This window comes from Kogia breviceps, chromosome 2, assembly GCF_026419965.1.
Source record: "Kogia breviceps isolate mKogBre1 chromosome 2, mKogBre1 haplotype 1, whole genome shotgun sequence".
NCBI classification, from domain to species: Eukaryota; Metazoa; Chordata; class Mammalia; order Artiodactyla; family Physeteridae; genus Kogia; species Kogia breviceps.
In genome coordinates, this window is record NC_081311.1 from 150,726,593 (window position 1) to 150,743,496 (window position 16,904).

General features: G+C 37.3%; 1 protein-coding gene across 2 annotated transcripts in view; it reads left to right on the forward strand.

Annotated features, from left to right (window-relative positions):
* PPP1R1C (protein phosphatase 1 regulatory inhibitor subunit 1C) overlaps nt 1–10,525 on the forward strand; it is a 123,489-nt gene extending 112,964 nt beyond the window's left edge. For both annotated transcript variants that reach the window (XM_059051956.2, XM_059051957.2), the window contains exon 5: nt 10,437–10,525. In XM_059051956.2, the coding sequence (XP_058907939.1) occupies nt 10,437–10,525 (89 nt within the window). The remainder of the gene's footprint in view (nt 1–10,436) is intronic.
* Nucleotides 10,526–16,904: the final 6,379 nt, after the last annotated feature.

Sequence of the window (16,904 nt, forward strand, 5' to 3'; positions counted from 1 at the left end):
AATGGTAAATCTGAACAAAAAAAGCAGGGTCAGAGCAAGAGTTGCAAAGCTCAGCGTGTGAACTGCAAGTCCCTGGGTCAGGCGGACGATAAAACAGAACAATCTCTTCATTCAGAAGCTTCCTGGCAGCCAGGGCCAGCAAGCTGTGTAATGAGAAACAAACTGAGCTGAGGTCCTCCGCAGAGAAAAGGGGAGGAAAACAGCCTCAGGATACGAGAGAACTGAGCTGATTCTGAGACTGCATGTAACTATCAACTCATCAGGATTAGCACTTTCCCATAAAAGAAAATTTTAAGTAACAGGAGAATCACTGAGGAGACCAAAATACTTAATCAAATCCATTTACATTACTTATATTGTGAAAGCCATGTACCCAATGGGATTAATTAACTGTGTTTGGTGATCAGAACAACATTATATACTGGGGAAAGTATCATTTCTCCTTTCCATCTTTAAGATTTACTGCCTATTTTCTTGGACTAGGTGGAGTTTCAGAATGATAATTGCTAAGTGAGTCGAGATTGGTAATCTAAAATACTATAGGAGACTGAGAAGAACAGACTAACTCCAGGCCAAAAATAATCTACCTTTTCTATTTATTATAGGAGATGTGACTTAAAGGGATTGGGCAGAAGTTCATTTATCTGAAAAAAAATTTGGCTACATTGAAAAGTCTTTATATGTTGAATAGGGAATATTTTTAAAGAAAATGAGATTGAAGTTAGTCATTTCTTTACTTAAAATGGACTGATCATTTGTAATGTTCAGGCATTGTTCTGGGCTCTGCTGATCAGTCAGTGAACAAAACAGAGTATTGACTCTGATTTCATGGTGCTGATATTCTAGCAGGAGGCATACCAGAACTCCATAAATAAAGACATATGACACCAGGGAGTGATTAATGCTCTAAAGGAAGGAAAAAATAAGATGAATCACCATAAGTGGACTGAAAGAGAAAGTAAAAGATGGGATGTTTTAGATGGGATGGTCAGGGGTCTTCTCTGAAATGATGACATCTCAGCAAAGACCTGATTGGCCAACTGAGGTGAAGAAAAAAAAACATGTGGGTCCCTCAGAAGAAGAATCCAGTAAAGAGAGCAAGGAGGACAGGCCTGAGGCTGTTTGAGATCTATGTAAAATACCAATGTAGGCAAGCAAGTGAGGGAGGGTTGGAAGGAGATAAGTTCAGAAGGAGACAGAACCTAACCATGAAGCATCTTAATGATTATAAGTTTATGTTGAGGCATTTGAATTTCATTCTTAAGATAATGAGAATCATCAAAGATTTTCATCAGAGGAATAATGTAATTTTTTTAAAGATTATTCTGTAAATTGTTTGGGGAATTATCTGTAGGGTGGAAGGAGAGAAAGTGGGGAAGCAAGTTAGAAGGCTATTGAAGTCCTCTAGGTAGAGATTAGTGATGGATGGGACTAAGGTGGTAGTGCTGGAACTGATGAAAAATGATTAGACTTGGGATACAATTTTGCATGTAGAGCCTTCAAAATTTGGTCATGCATTGGAAGAGGAGTATGAAAGGAACAAGAGGAGGCAAAGAATACACTGGGCCTGAGAATATTCTGTTAACTAAGTTGGAAAAGATTTGGAAAGGAGAAGGTTAGTAGGGGCCAGGTGCTTGTTTCTCTTTGTTTGAAGATTGGGGACAGAATCAAGATCATGTTTTGGATATACTAAATTTGGGATGCCTATTAAACACTTAAAAGTCAGAATACAGTTAGGCTGTTGGTTTTATGAACCTGAACTCAGATGAGGGATTGGGACTGATAATATACAATTGGAAATCATCAATTTATACATTATATTTAAAGCAATAGTATTGGATGAGATCACCTAGGAAGTGAGTACAAATAGAGAAAACATTCAATAACCAAGTCCTGGAACTGGCTGGCATGTAGGGTGAGAATGAGTAGGACTGTCTAGCTGAAAAGACCAAGAAGGAGTAGTCAGTAAGGTAAGTGGAAAAACAGGTGTGTTTGGTCATCTTGAGGTCAAATTAGTGTTTCAACAAAAAGAAGTGACCAATTATGTTAAATGCTGCCAAGATTTTGTCTAAAATGGTGTGAAACTGACCACTGGATTTCCCCAGATGGAGTATGTTGGGGAAACGTGACAAGAACTATTAATGGAGTGATGAACATAGAAGTCTGATTGGAGTATGTTAAGGAGAAGTTATAATGTGATGCAGTCTATTTATTATACTATAATGAGTTTTGCTCTAAAGTTTTCTAAAGAGAGAAGGGGCAGTGAGGAGAGGTGGAGTGGAGTCAAGAGACAGTTTCTTGAAATGGAAGAAATTAAAACCTGTTTTTGTGGTTATGGGACTATTTTAGTAGAACGGAAGAAACTGATGATGCAAGAAAGAGAGCTTATAATTTTAGGAGAATTCTTTGAAAGGGTAAGAGATATTGTGAAAAAGAGGGGTGGAAAAAGTGAGAGGTGAGGCTTATGAGAGGAGGCAGAGATATGGGCACTGATTCAAATATCTTGGTAGATTTGGCCATGCTGTTGTCAATTCATTAATGATTACTTCAATTATCCCTGAAAAAATCAGCTGAGTGTGAGGAGAGTATGGGGTTACTGGAGATCTGAGGAGTGAAAAATCTTACAGTCTGACAATCTCTGATGCATTTAGACCAGTGATGTTCAAAGTGATTCTTGATACAGGTGGCTTAATTAAAACCATAAGGCTGACTGCCCCACCCTTGACAATCAGAGGGAAAGAGCTTTTATAGGTGGAGGGAAGGGGCTACATGCAAAAATATCACAGTCATCTCTGACAGTCATCTTGAAATTGGCCATGGAGTGGACTGATCAGTGTCATCTTGATTGTTTGAAGTACAATTAGTCTTCAGTTCCAGGGTCGGTTTGTTCCCATTTCTTTGAGGCCAATTCTCAGAATTATGGCAGCTTATGTCATGGCTACAGTCTGATTCATCATGTAGTTAACTTCTACCTGGTGGGGGTTTCAGTATCTACAAGACAGCTCAAAGGATATGGCTCAGAATATTATCTACAGCCCTTGAGGAGAAACTAACGGTCCTTGACTTTGCTTGATGACTAAACTATTATTATTTGGTCTTGTTTGACTGCTTTCCTTTACTTCTGCATTTTTTTTTCACTTCTCTGATTAAACTTATTCTTTGGCTAAAGTTATTCTACAGACAAAAGGCAGGCTGAGGAAATGGGGGAAGGACCATAGGGCCCTGCTGCATTTCAAGGCTATGGTTGCCAATACTGACCACTGTTGCTTCAATAGGAAGGTACTCTCCTTGGAAGACAGAGACTTCTAAAATGCCAGCACAGGACATCCTTCTGTGGACACACTGAAAAAACACAGGCATCATTTGTTCTGTGGCTTTAAATGCAACTCTCCTTTTGTTATTTTATTTTTAGTGCTTTCAAGGCTAACCACGGATTCCTGTTGATTGATGCATTCTTTATTTTAGACATGCTATTGTGTTCAATCAATGGCAGTCAAGTCCGGCAGGTGAGGGAGCCATTCTGTCTCTTTCTAAAGTGAAATTTCCCAACACTATTTAGCTCCATTATGTGTAGCTTAAAAATTTAACTTTACTTCTGAGTTCATGGAATGCATTAGCTTTGAAGAGAAAGGGGGTATTAGAAGGGCACTTGGCTGTAGAGAGCAAAAGAGGCACTCGGTCTATCAGAGTGATTCTCACCCTAGGCTGAATAGCAGGATCCTTACAAAATTAAAAAACATATTCGTGCCTGGCTCCAACCTCAGACTTACTAATAAAGATGTGGGCACTTTACATTTTGATAAGTGAGACTAGATTACTCTCCAAAGATATTCTTTGAATTTACACTTCTAATGATAGCAGATAAGTATACTTCCTCCCCTATCTTCTCCTCAGCATTTACTGCTAAATCTTTCACCTAGGTTTTACTCTTGGGCAACAGCTTTGGTAAAATATACGATAGGTAAAATATACATAAATATATAATACTTATGAATACATATGAATACCATATAAACATGCTGCCCTATTCCCATGTATGATGAAGAGAGAAGCATATTACACATTTATTCTTCTGCAGAGAAATGCTTCTCTAAGTAATGGGTGGTTAAGTGAAATGATCCTGTGTTGATTTGCAGTTTATATTAACTGAACAGTCATCGTATTAGAGCAGAGATCAACTGTGCTGTTTATATGTAATTTACTCCAAATGAAGTAGAAAGGGATAGATTTAAGATGAGTTCAGGACATGATGTGTGTTTAGCTTTGGGATGAAATCAATATGTCACTTGATCTCTGTGACCCTCAGTACATTAATGTATAGCTATTTATTATAAATGAGTGACAAGAAGATTAAACAAAATACGTGTGAAAGCATTTTGGGAAATGCAAAGCACATTTTCAACCAGAGATGGTGAGCCTTTACTGAGGAGACTTGATGTCCCATATTATAGCTTAAATTATAGTCCTTGAGTATATCTAGCAGATTTTTTTGATAAAATTTGAAGGATCAATATATAAGCAACCGTTAGAAAAATCATTCTTTTAGGGCCAATGAACTCACTCTTTTGTACATAGTAGGCCTTCAGAAAACTAATGCTGGTTAAATGTATTTTGCAAATAGTTTTCTCATATAGAAATCAGACTTACTGCTTCCCTTAATCTAACCAGTGTATTGCTCAGTCAACGGGTGTCCAAATTACTATCTCCTGAGTTGGAGCTCTTCTTACCCTCATTAGAACTCTCCAAATGCTTTATTTCTACATGTCTTCATTAAATTAACTTCATTTATGTGCATGCCATCACCCCTGACCTACATCCCCATCTGATCTGTAGTTGTGCCTCTCTCCTGCTCAACACACAGTAGGAACTTTATTATATTTAACTCCTGTTGCTTCTTTTCTAATAACGTGTACATTATTTGTAACTTGGTTCCATTCTGGGAATGTTGCTGGGCAAAGTTAAATTGTACATCTTCCTACTTACAAACTCTATTAAAAACACTAACAGCAATGATGACAAAAAAGACTGAAAAGTTACATGTAAATCTATCAGTTATAAGTTGAAAGAATTTGATAATGAAAAAAGCTTTATGATCTTGAGTCGCCACATTTTCCTTCAGGTTTTAACTTTGGAAAAGATCAATAACAGTGGTGGTAGATTGAGTCCTGGTGGCTCAGGTGAAGAGCCCCCAGTAGGAATTAGGGACCCAGGTTTGTGTTTCAGCCCAACTTATGATTGCAGTGTGAATTTAAGCAAGTCACTTTGCCATCTGAAATTGTCCTTTCATCTTTAAAGTGAAGAGGTTAGACTAGGATTCATATTCACAACTATTTGTGAGTCAGAGACTGCTCTGAGATTCTGCTGAAAACTATGGACCTTCTTCCCTGAAAAGGCATAGAAACAAGTATAAATAGAATTCCAAGAGGGTCAGAGGCTCTCAAAATACATCCACAAATTCCCCAGAGGACTTTAGAATGATTTCAAACTTCTAAAGTATGTGGTTGAAAAAAAAAAATGAATCCATTTACATTTGCTACTCCCGATGTGAATTGTTTTAAAATGTGGATTTGGGCCACTTATGTCATTTAAAGTTAGAATTACGTTTTTGTAACTTATAGTACTCAGAGCAAAGCAAAATTTTCAGTAGGAAAGATCTCCTTTGTATATGAATAGCATCTCAGGGTTGGTGAGCTTGTTAGCCTGCCCTGCTACTCAATCCAGGGTTCCTTCTCGCCTGAGATGGAAATTTAGCTTTGACTTGAACACACACAGTGACAGGGAGCTTATTCACATGCTTATTGCTGGGCAAAGATAAAGTGTTTAGAAATTTTCTTCTTTATATTGAGCCATACAAATGTCCCTGACTTAACAATGGTTTGATTTAAGATTTTTTGCCTTTACAGTGGTGCAAAAGCAATATGCATTCAGAAGAAACCATATTTCGAATTTGGAATTTTGATCTTTTCCTGGGCTAGTGACATGCAGTAGGATATGGTCTCGTGATGCCAGGCAGGACAGTGAGCCCAGGTAGCCACAGGGTAATGAGTGTAAACAACAAATACAGTACACTTACAACCATTCTGTACCCATACTACCAATCTGTTTTTCACTTTCAGTATGGTATCCAATAAATCACATGAGATATGCCATACTTTATTATAAAATAAGCTTTGTGTTAGATGATTTTGCCCAACCACAGGCTAACATAAGTGTTCTGAGCACGTTTAAGGTAGGCTAGGCTAAGCTATGATGTCCGGTAGGGTAGGTGTATTAAATGTATTTTCCACTTATGATATCTTCAATGGGCTTGTTGGGATGTAACCCCACTGTAAATCTAGGAAGATCTGTACTCTGCCCTCACCACATGAATGTCAGCTATTGACACTATTGCTGCTCTCGGTCGCCACTTAGATAAATTTTATTTCTTTTTCCAGGCTTTTAGGAATTCATTGGCAGACTCTTTTGTCCTCTCTTAATTTTGCTAAACAGTGCAGTTTCATATCCAATTCTTCTGGAAAAGATTTCATAAAACTGCTTTTAATCTCAATTACTTCCTTCAATGGAACTCCTGAAGTGCAGAATCCAGAATTGGGCAGCATAATCCAGAAAAGTCTGAACAACACATGGTTAGAGAGAAGTTTCCTCTCTTAAACTGCTCACTCTCTCGTTAGAAATGCCACCCACACTGCCAAGAGCTCTGTTCCTACAAACAGGTGACTCTGCTGGGTCATGTTGAAATTGTGGTCATCTGAATCCCTAACTATACTCAATCTAGGTTGCCCTCATTCTCTATCTTTTAGAACCAAAATATTCTTCCTAAAAACAAAACTCCCTTTGACTTCTACCTTAATTGCTTAGGCCATCTTTCCAGCTCTTTGGAATATACTAGTTTTTCATTCATCGTGTCATCTATTCTTCCAAGTTTCATGTCATCTACAAATGTGATAAACCTGCCTTTTTCCCCTCTGAATTAATCGATAAACATATTGATTTGTGGTTTGCCAAATGCAAGCCTCCCTTTATGGATTAATTATTCATAATTCTTCACTCAGTCACTTTACAACTTCATCCAACTCACATTTAACCTCCTGATCTACAGAATGGAGAAGAGCACAAGTATAATGTTCTGTGCAGGGGCAACATTTCTTTCTTTTCCTTTCCTTCTATACTCAGTCTACTTTCTTTTCCTCAAACTCTATTTTCTTCACTCCTTCATGTATTCACACTGCATATCCTTGTCTTATATATGGCTCCTTTTCTGGTATGCTCATTTTGTTACGGAGAAAAGATCCTCTGTGCATTTAGGGGATCCCTCCACCTTCTGCCCGAGTGCAGGGCTGGCTGTGTCTTTCTTGCTCCAGGAGGCCCTTTGCCACATGCTGGGAATCAGTTTGTGTGCAGGTGGGGTTGTTTTCCTGCGTGTTCATTAGCATTTGGCAGAAGAGGAGGGTCTGAGAATTTCACTGACACCTCCAGAGCAAGTTAATTTCCTCCACCTCCAGAATTACTCAAATATTGAATGAGGCTTCAAAGAAAATTTACATACAAAGCATATGTGTGTTTGGGGATAGGAGGAGGGGCGTGGGGAGAAAAATTATTAGACAGTTCTCACAGACTTCACACATTAATCTCAGCATTTACTGCATCTATACCCAAACAAACATTGCTGAAAGGAAAAAAGGAAAATTCAGAACACAAATTAATCAACCATCTGTTATCCAATGGAAAGATGACGTTAGTGTAATCTGCTTTGGGAACCAAGGAATCTGTGGTCCTGTAGAGAGGTTCAGCAGAACAGCTCTGTGACGTCACCTACTCCTGCCTCATCAAAATCTTTCAGCTGGCAATAGTTAATGCCACACTCAAATAAGACCGAGAAAAGCCCATTCCAAGGTTTGCTCAAGTGAGTGATTTTACTTTCAAGAAGGCTTTCTCGTATAACTTTGTGGCCATTATCATTATAAAATAAATGAGTAGACCTATAGTCAAGTATGGGAAGTGGATGATTAACGGTTTAATAAGTTGGACATTTGGTTACCATTTTTTTTTTAAGGTTTAACTCCCTCATATAGACAAATCTATGTTGGCATTAAGTTAACCCTAATTTAAGGAAAATTGTCTGAACACAACTTCATTACTCTGTAGTTATTTTGAGAATAAAAGGGATGAGTCCTGGAGGCAGTAGAACCTTTGCAAATCCTGGGAGGTGCAGACAATTTTAGCTCAGGAAAGAGTGGCAGGCGGCTGAATGATTACTATGCTTTAATACTTCAGAGGGAATGCCAAGATGGTTTGAACCAGATTAGTAGGTACTGTAAACCTACAATAAATCCTAGAGATTGATAGGTGAGTCTAGGTTAGCATCCAAAAAGCTAAAGGTGAAAATGAGTTGGGGTCTCCTGACAATGGAACTTTATGCTTCATTCACTCAGTCAGTCAGTGAGTCAGTGAGTATATATTGAGAGACTATGATGTGTCAGAACTTCTTTTAGAACCACACTATCCTTGTAAACTTGAACAAATCATTTATCTTCTTCAAGTCTAGATTTCACCATCCAGGTATTTATCTCGTGGAGTTGTGAGATTTAGTGACCCAGGTATGTAAGACTCCAGCAGAGTGACTGATTGGATGCTCATTGAACTCCCTTTCCTTCTTAGCATTTAGACCTCTTTTTCTCCTATGTAATCTATAACATGGTGAAATAAGTTCCATTTGCTAACAACAAATTTCTCTCTATGATGATTGTGAGTGATCTGTGTATGCAGATGAAATTACAGCATTTAAATATTATTACAACTTATCAAATATTTTTGCAAGATAATCAACCAAGCCCAGGGGTGTCATTCCTTGCCAAATGGCACTCTGAGGTTGCTGACTGCAATACATGCAAATCCACTCTTTTTTTTCCCTTTTTTTAGTTTCTTTCTTTCATAGTAAACGTAAGCAGTGACTTCCTTTCATTTATCAATTCTAACTGCAATGTTTTTCAATAATATTTAGAAAAATCTCATAAACCAATTTACTAAAATATAAAAAGCTATAAACTTTTCCACGTTACGCATCACTATATGCAGTGTCAGCTAGTATGATGTTTTAACAGAATAGACCCAGGTGAAATGAACGATAATTTTGTAATGATTGTAGTAGTCGCCTTATGATTTATACTCCAAATTTGAGTTAATTTTGAAAAGAATTGTGGAACTGCCAACGACATATACCAAAGTGTCACCTCATTAATTCCATCAATCATTTATGCAATCAATATTAATGAGCACCTACTGTTTGCCACGCTCTGTGCCTGGGACCCCAAAGTGAAACCCCATAATCCTGACCTCAGCAAGTTTGTTCTAATGAGAAAAATATGTAAACAAATACAGTTCTATAAAGTAATTGATACAAGAGAAAGTGATCCAAGAGCAGGGGGAAATATGAGAAAGACCCAGCTAGGTCTACTTGGGGAACTGGGGGAGCCTTCACAGAGGAGGCAAGCTGCTATCAGGATGAGTGGGAGGTTATCAGGTAGGTGAGTAGGAAGAAGCTATTCAGCAGAGAGAATAGAATGAGAAAGACATGGAGGCTTGAGGGAGCTTGGAGTGACCCGTAATGTGGAAGACCAGGTTAGTATTCTTAAAGCATACATTTCTGTGAAAGGGGGAAGCAGGAAAGGCTGGTGGAAATGAGGCCAGATAGATAGGGAGAGGCCAGATCACATAGCCTATATATCAGGCAAAGGTGTGCCAACGGTTTTCCTCTGTGTAGGTTTTGGGGGAAGTGATTGAAGAATTTTTAATACAAAAGTTTCAGAATCAAATCTGTATGTTTTGATTCCTAAAGAAGACTAACAGTATTCTGATTTTTTGGTTGTTTGAAAGTTACAGAAATGGCACACACACACCTCCTTGCTCCTGAGGAAGAGCAGTAAGAGCCTGGGAGAAGATGTTTAGTTAACAGGTTTTTAAGAGGCAGTGATGAATTCTTAATGGAGAAGATTTAATTACTATAAAAGACATTCTGGGGGCTTCCCTGGTGGCACAGTGGTTTAGAGTCCGCCTGCTGATGCAGGAGGCACGGGTTCGTGCCCCGGTCCGGGAGGATCCCACATGCCGCGGAGCAGCTGGGCCCGTGAGCCATGGCCGCTGGGCCTGCGCGCCCGGAGCCTGTGCTCCGTAACGGGAGAGGCCACAGCAGTGAGAGGCCCGCGTACCACAAAAAAAAAAAAAAAAAAAAAAAAAAGACATTCTGTTTCGAATGGAAATTGGGCTGGGTATGTTTTTATTCCTCAGTGAATTAAAAGGTTTATATAAGATTAGATTGTTGAGATTCTTGGAGAAAACACATATACACCAGTGAAAACGTTCCACTCATTTTCTTTACCTCTTGCAGCAAAGCAGTGAATCTGCCAGAAATAAATTGAGCATAATTTTTATAATTTCAGGGATTAAGCATATGAAAGGCCAGAATGAATCAGCATTCCCCGAAGAAGAAGAAGGCGCGAGCGAGAGAGAAGAGCTGTGGGACCATTAATAACGGGTCTGCAGCAAGAAGTCTTCTTGGGAATAACTGAACTATTAACTTTTCTGAATATCCCATGGAACACCACTGCTTGACTTCCATCTCTGCTCGCCACACTCACAAAGTAGTAATACACCTCCTGGGAAGCACCCCTTGATGGAACTTTAGAACTACCAACTGATCGTTCCATATTACTTACAATTAAAAAATAAGTATTTATTTTACAACAGTGATTTTCTTTTTAACATAGAAATTTGCAAACATGTGAGTGTTCTAACTTTAATACTGCCCAGCTTAATCCCTGATGTCCTACTGATACGATTTGCCTTCTAATGTCAAATGTAAATAGCATCACTTTAAAAGTAAAAAATAAATATTAAATACATTTAGACATGAGTGTGTGTCTGGGTTTAACTTACAGAGGAATGTTTAATGAAACTTTTAAGATCTGCATTTATCCTGTTGCTGTATATGGAATGGTACATGGTATTTATTTCAGAATGATAGAGAAATGCCAGATTTCTTGATTCAAAAGATCAAAATGTATTACTCTTTAGATATTAAACATCTTTTCCCTCCAACAACACGTTAATGATTAAAGAACCACAGATTTCTCTTCATTTTTTAAGCTGTGAGAGATGTATTTTCCATCATTTCCACTAGTTATTAAGAAAGAAAAATTATAAATCTAAAATAAAATATGCCAAATTTCCTGTCACTTATTTTTGGCTATTACTGGAAATATGGGGTGTTTCCTATTGCATTTTAATGAATCATTAGATTTTATAAATCTCCTATTGTCATAAGATAAGAAATTTCATTAATTCATGAATTCGTTAATTCAACAACTATTTTTTATGGGTTCATCTCTAGGAAGGCACTTTGCTGGGTGTTGTGAAAATAAAGGAAAGATAATTTCTCCCCTACAGAACTGGCAGAGAAGATAAGCATCAGTACAAAGCAAGGTTTTCTAAGACCCTATATATTTACTGAATATGGCTTTTGATAATTCAAAGTTCTGGCATCCTGAACTATTATTTATTGCATTTCATTGTAAAGTATCTACACCATATAATTTAGTGGAGGTGGAGGAATGCCCAATTTGCTTCCCACATTAATGATATTAGTGAAGTTCAAATGTTTCATGGATTAAAAGACTAAAGATGAAAAGATTTCTCAAAAGTCAACAAAGAGGTAAATTAAGATAGGAAGAAAAAAATCAAATGCAAAATCCACTGTGAGATTGTAATATCAGGATTCAAAGAAGTAAAAGTACTGTTTTTAATTTTGACTGTGAGTTTTATAATATAGAGATTAAAAGAAATGCGTGAGGGGCTTCCCTGGTGGCGCAGTGGTTGAGAGTCCGCCTGCCGAGGCAGGGGACACAGGTTCATGCCCCTGTCCGGGAAGATCCCACATGCTGCGGAGCGGCGGGGCCGTTGAGCCCGTGCTCCGCAACGGGAGAGGCCACAACAGTGAGAGGCCTGCGTACCGCAAAAAAAAAAAAAAGAAAGAAAGAAATGCGTGAATCTATAAGCCAATACAATAGAGATAATGATAATTTTCCTTAGTATATTTTCCCCCCCAAAATAAACGCAAAACTCATTGATAAGTAGTATCTCAAGTATGTATGAGTACTTGTTCCAAGTTTCCTTCTTTTTTCCTTTCTTCCTTCCTTCTTTGCTTCTTTCCTTCCTCTCATCCTCCCTGCCTTCCTTTCTCTTCTCCCTCCCTTGCCCTGGCCTTTTTTGTTTTGTTTTGTTTTTGTTAAACCAGTTTTACCAAAAATTTCTGGAGTTTCTAGACTACCTGCTGTGACTGTTTATTTGATTTTCTAAGTTTCTCCCTACTTAAAATCTGATTAAGACACATATTTGTTTTAAGTGATTTTGAATTATTTGTGTTTGTAAAACATCCCGATACCCCTTGAGATTATCTGAGATACCCTGAGGCCCTAAAAAATAAAATTGCCCTTCCCTTCCCATGAACAGACATTTTTATAAATGTTTTTTCAAAAGGATTCAGACAAACAAAAGAAACAAAAGCTTTTGCTGAATTTGTAACAGCAAAAAACACATAGGGAAATAAACACAATGGCTTCTGGATTCTTCTATCCTGTTCTCCATTCTTAAAAATGAAAAGAGATGAAAATTTAAAAAATAAGTTTTCCTTCAGAAATGTTGGTTTCTTTTATTCTGTTCTCCACTCTCAAAACACAGAGATCACAATTAAAAGCATAAGTTTTCCTTTGGAAAAGTGTTGACTTTCTCAGAAATTTGAAGGAAACCAGCTGAGATAATGGCTTTTCAGTTTCCTTTTCACACAATTACAGTTTACAACAAAATTTTTTTCATGATAACATGGCTTCAGTTTGGCTGAATGGGCAAGGAGAGTTTCTGACCAAAACAAAACAAAACAAAACCTTTATCTTTTCCAGACATTTATAATATAATAGTTAGTAGACAGGGTTTGAGTCATTCTGACTTGGGTTCAAATTCAACACCTACCAAATTTTTAGACTCAGTCTCTCTTTGTAAAATGAGTATGATCATACCTACCCATATTGCATCATTGTGAAAATTAAACAAGAAAAGACCTACAAAATGCTTAGCCCAGCATAATGAGCATTTAATAACTGGTGCATATATTATTACTAGAATGAGAAAGGACTTCAGACTATCTATCCAAACCTTCTCTAGTTCATGATCCTCCCCAAAGCACAGACAAGTGATTGATTGCTTCTCTAATTCTTGAATAACTCCAGCTGAACCCCAAACCCAGCCAAGGAGCTCTAATTGTTCTTTTGTATGTTAAACTCTCTCCTTCTCCTATACTTTACCTCCTTTCCTATGGCACAGCTGTTCAGATACTGAAGAACACTGTGGTGTCATCTCCTAAGTGGTCTCCTCTCTGTGATAAAATATCACCAGTTCTTCCCAATCTTTTCTCATCATCCTGGCCACTCTCTCTTGGATCTCTTCAATTGTGTACGCTGAATCTGAGAAAGATTAAGTCAGGTGGATAAGTTTGAGACAGGCTGGGGATCTGGGACCCTTTGCTGCAGTGCTGCAGTGCCTGCACCTGGACACACCTCTCCTCAAGCAACAAAACACAAAGAAACTGTATGGGACTAAAAACAACTGCATGCATGGGCAGTTGGGGCAAATTCTGGACAAAAGATACAAAGAGACAAAAAAAACCAACTGCCACATTTGAAAAGCCTGGAGCAAAAGCCGGGTACTGCACATGCCCCCTGCACACAACACCACCTAAGGGGTGGGCAAAACACCTAAGCCGCCCCTCTGGCCCGACCCCTGGACGCACCCCTACCCTCATTCCATATAAGGAACGAGCCCGACCGCCTCCCGCTCCGTAGCCAGCAAGCAAGGGAACCTGTTGTTTGTTCTTGCTGCGCCCTGCTGCAGCAGGTGGCCTAATAAAGCCTTGCCTGAATTTCTTGTCTGGCCTCTAATCAATTTCTATTGATGAAGGAGGCCAAGAATCCTGGTCAGTAACAAGCTGAGTATTTTTTGTGTCCCCCTAAACATGAGAAACTGAAGCAGAGAGTGTAGAAGGGCAGAGCAGGATTCTAGGCCAGAGTTCTTTCTATTAAACAGTGATTTTGTAATTCCAGAGTTGTGCAAGGTAAGCATCTTTATAAAGAACAAAATTCTCAGACTATTTTCTGTTCTTAAAAAAGTTCACACCATCCATTTTAAATTTTAATTCAATTATGCCAATGCTTTCTATATTGTGGAAACATTTTAGGTTAGCCATGGACAAATTATTTTTATATTTATATTTTATTTTTATATTTATAAATACTACTATATATTAGAAAAGACACATAATCACCAGCCCTTAAGCAATTGTTGCTTAGGATGAGACAAACTTACAGTGTTAGTGTATTTTAAATCAATTTTTAAAAAAATGTTAAATAACCATAGTGGAAATGGTACCTCAAAATCACAAAAGTGATACACCATTGAGTGAAGTTTTGGAAACACCGGTATGGAGTATTGTCATAGTAAATAACTTAAGTGCAAGTATTGCAGAGTTTATTTAGTCACAATATGGATTTATGAATTCATAAATAAACCAGTTATATTGTATTGATTTTAAAATTCTGTTTCTTTACCCACATCTAAAAGCAAACAGTGTAAAGTGCAAACTGATAATAGAAAAGCATGTCTAACTACATTAAAGTGTTTATGCTTACATGTAATTTTGAGCATTTGATTTCTCTGAAGGAGGATGGGGGAAGAAATGTCCTTAGTTTTCCAAGTCTTTGATTCCAAAAACCAGTCTTCAAAGCTCCAGCAGATATATTAATCATTAAAAATGTCTATGTTACTGAAATGTGAAATCTGTTAAAGAAATTAAATTATTAGATGTTATTATCATAACATTCTGAAGAACTAAATTTCGGAGGAAGAAGAGCTTTAGGAAAATGATGGAAGGCATCTTTTCACTGCTGTGTGAATTAGAACAAGTCAGACATCCTTAATTATTCTATACTATTTTTCATGGGATAATTTGGTGTAGTTTATAAAAGTGTACATTGGAAACAAGAAACCAGTATTCTAGTTTATTATTCAATAAATATGTACGAATGCCTATGACATGCTAGACATTAAGTGTTGAGGGCACAGGTGTTAACAAGACAGTTAAGGTCCTTAAATTCATGGATGAATATTCTAGTATTTGAAGACTGTCAATAGATATGTAAATTAATAAGTGAATTAGATCATTTCAGATAGTGATAAACTCCTAGAAGGAAATAGAAAGAGGTGCTGTAGCAGAGCGTGTCATTTCCTCTTTGTCATAACTGTGTGACATTGAGAAAGTTCTTTAATTACTCTGGGACCGAGTTTCCTATTCAGTAAAATGTGGAAAATGATATGGGGGAGGGGTAACCAGATGATCATGTGAGGCTCCTTCTAAATCTAAGATTTGTTTCTCCCTCTGACTCTTTCAGGAACTGCAGGCAAGCAGCAAAGGAGAGAAGAAGAGGTGGGAACAGACAGAGAGCAGCAGCATTAAGGGAAGATGGAATCAGAAGAGAAAAGGTATATCTTTGCATGCTTGTCTGACAGCCAACAGAACAAAACTAAGTTAGAAATACTCATACACGTATGTATGCATGTATAGTATGTATGTAGGTAACAACCTTAGCATTGTAACCAATAGTTTTCTTTTACAACTTACCCTTAGAAAATGATCTAAAAAATGGTGATCAGTTTTTTTTTGTTTTTTTGTTTTAAGATTTGAAAGGAAACTTTCCAGGAAAAATTTCCTGCTGCAAATGACTAATTGGATAATTTACTCTATTTAAGCATACAAGTTTGTTGCCATTAAGGGATGCGTAACAGATTTTTTCCCTTTGCAGAGATTTACATGACATGGTATTAAATTCTCTGGAATGTTTCCACTGTGTTCTGAAGTAGTTATTTTCTTTTTCTCCTCCAGGTGCAAAATGAGTTGATAACAAACAGAAGCTGACTTGTCATTGCTGTGTTCCTACTTGAGCTTGGAAAAATACCAACACAAAACAAATACCATCACCATCATCACCTCCAGCTCCATCATCATGTGTTATTTTCTTTCTCCAGGGAAGCACTTTAGATATGTTATACATAAATATTGACATATTTTTCAGAAATTGTTCCTTCATTTTTTTTTGCTAATCATTGATGCTGCACTATTTGCCAAATTCTTCCTTTTCATTTTAATTTAGTTCTCTCTATAACCAAAAGTGTGATCTTGAATTTGAGTAAATTTTAAGTGATTCATTTTTAGTTTTTCTAGTTCTGGAATACAAGCTTTCCTCTTACAATAAGGAGGCTTTTAAATATATTTTCTTGCTTGCTTTTCAAATTCCATTGTATTATTTTATTCCCTTATTTCTTTTTCAAATTCTATTGGTCTTGATTCAATTTAGTTCCACAAATACATATATATATAGATAGTCTACTACATACCAACTATTGATTTAAATGTTAAGAGTTATAAAAACGAGAAGGCTAGTATTGTTGCCATCTTGCTAGTAACTCTTTGTTTAGTTCTTTATGATTAATAAAGTGGCCTCACCTATGGTTCTCAGCTAATAATCACATTAAATATGTATGACAGGTTGGATTCATTTTATGGATCAGGAAACTAGAGTCCAAAGAAAGTGGCCCTAAATGAACCCATAGTCCAACAAACTCTTCCAATAGCTTATGATTTGTTTGAGAAGTTGTAACAGTTTTTAGGATGAAAAAGCACATCCTCCTTAGGAACAACAGGGTTTTACGTTTTCTTATAGTGCTTTATAGATTCACTTAGAAGTAAGCTTTCTACATTTCATACACATAGCACACGGGGATAATTTTGCTAATGAGGCTGGATG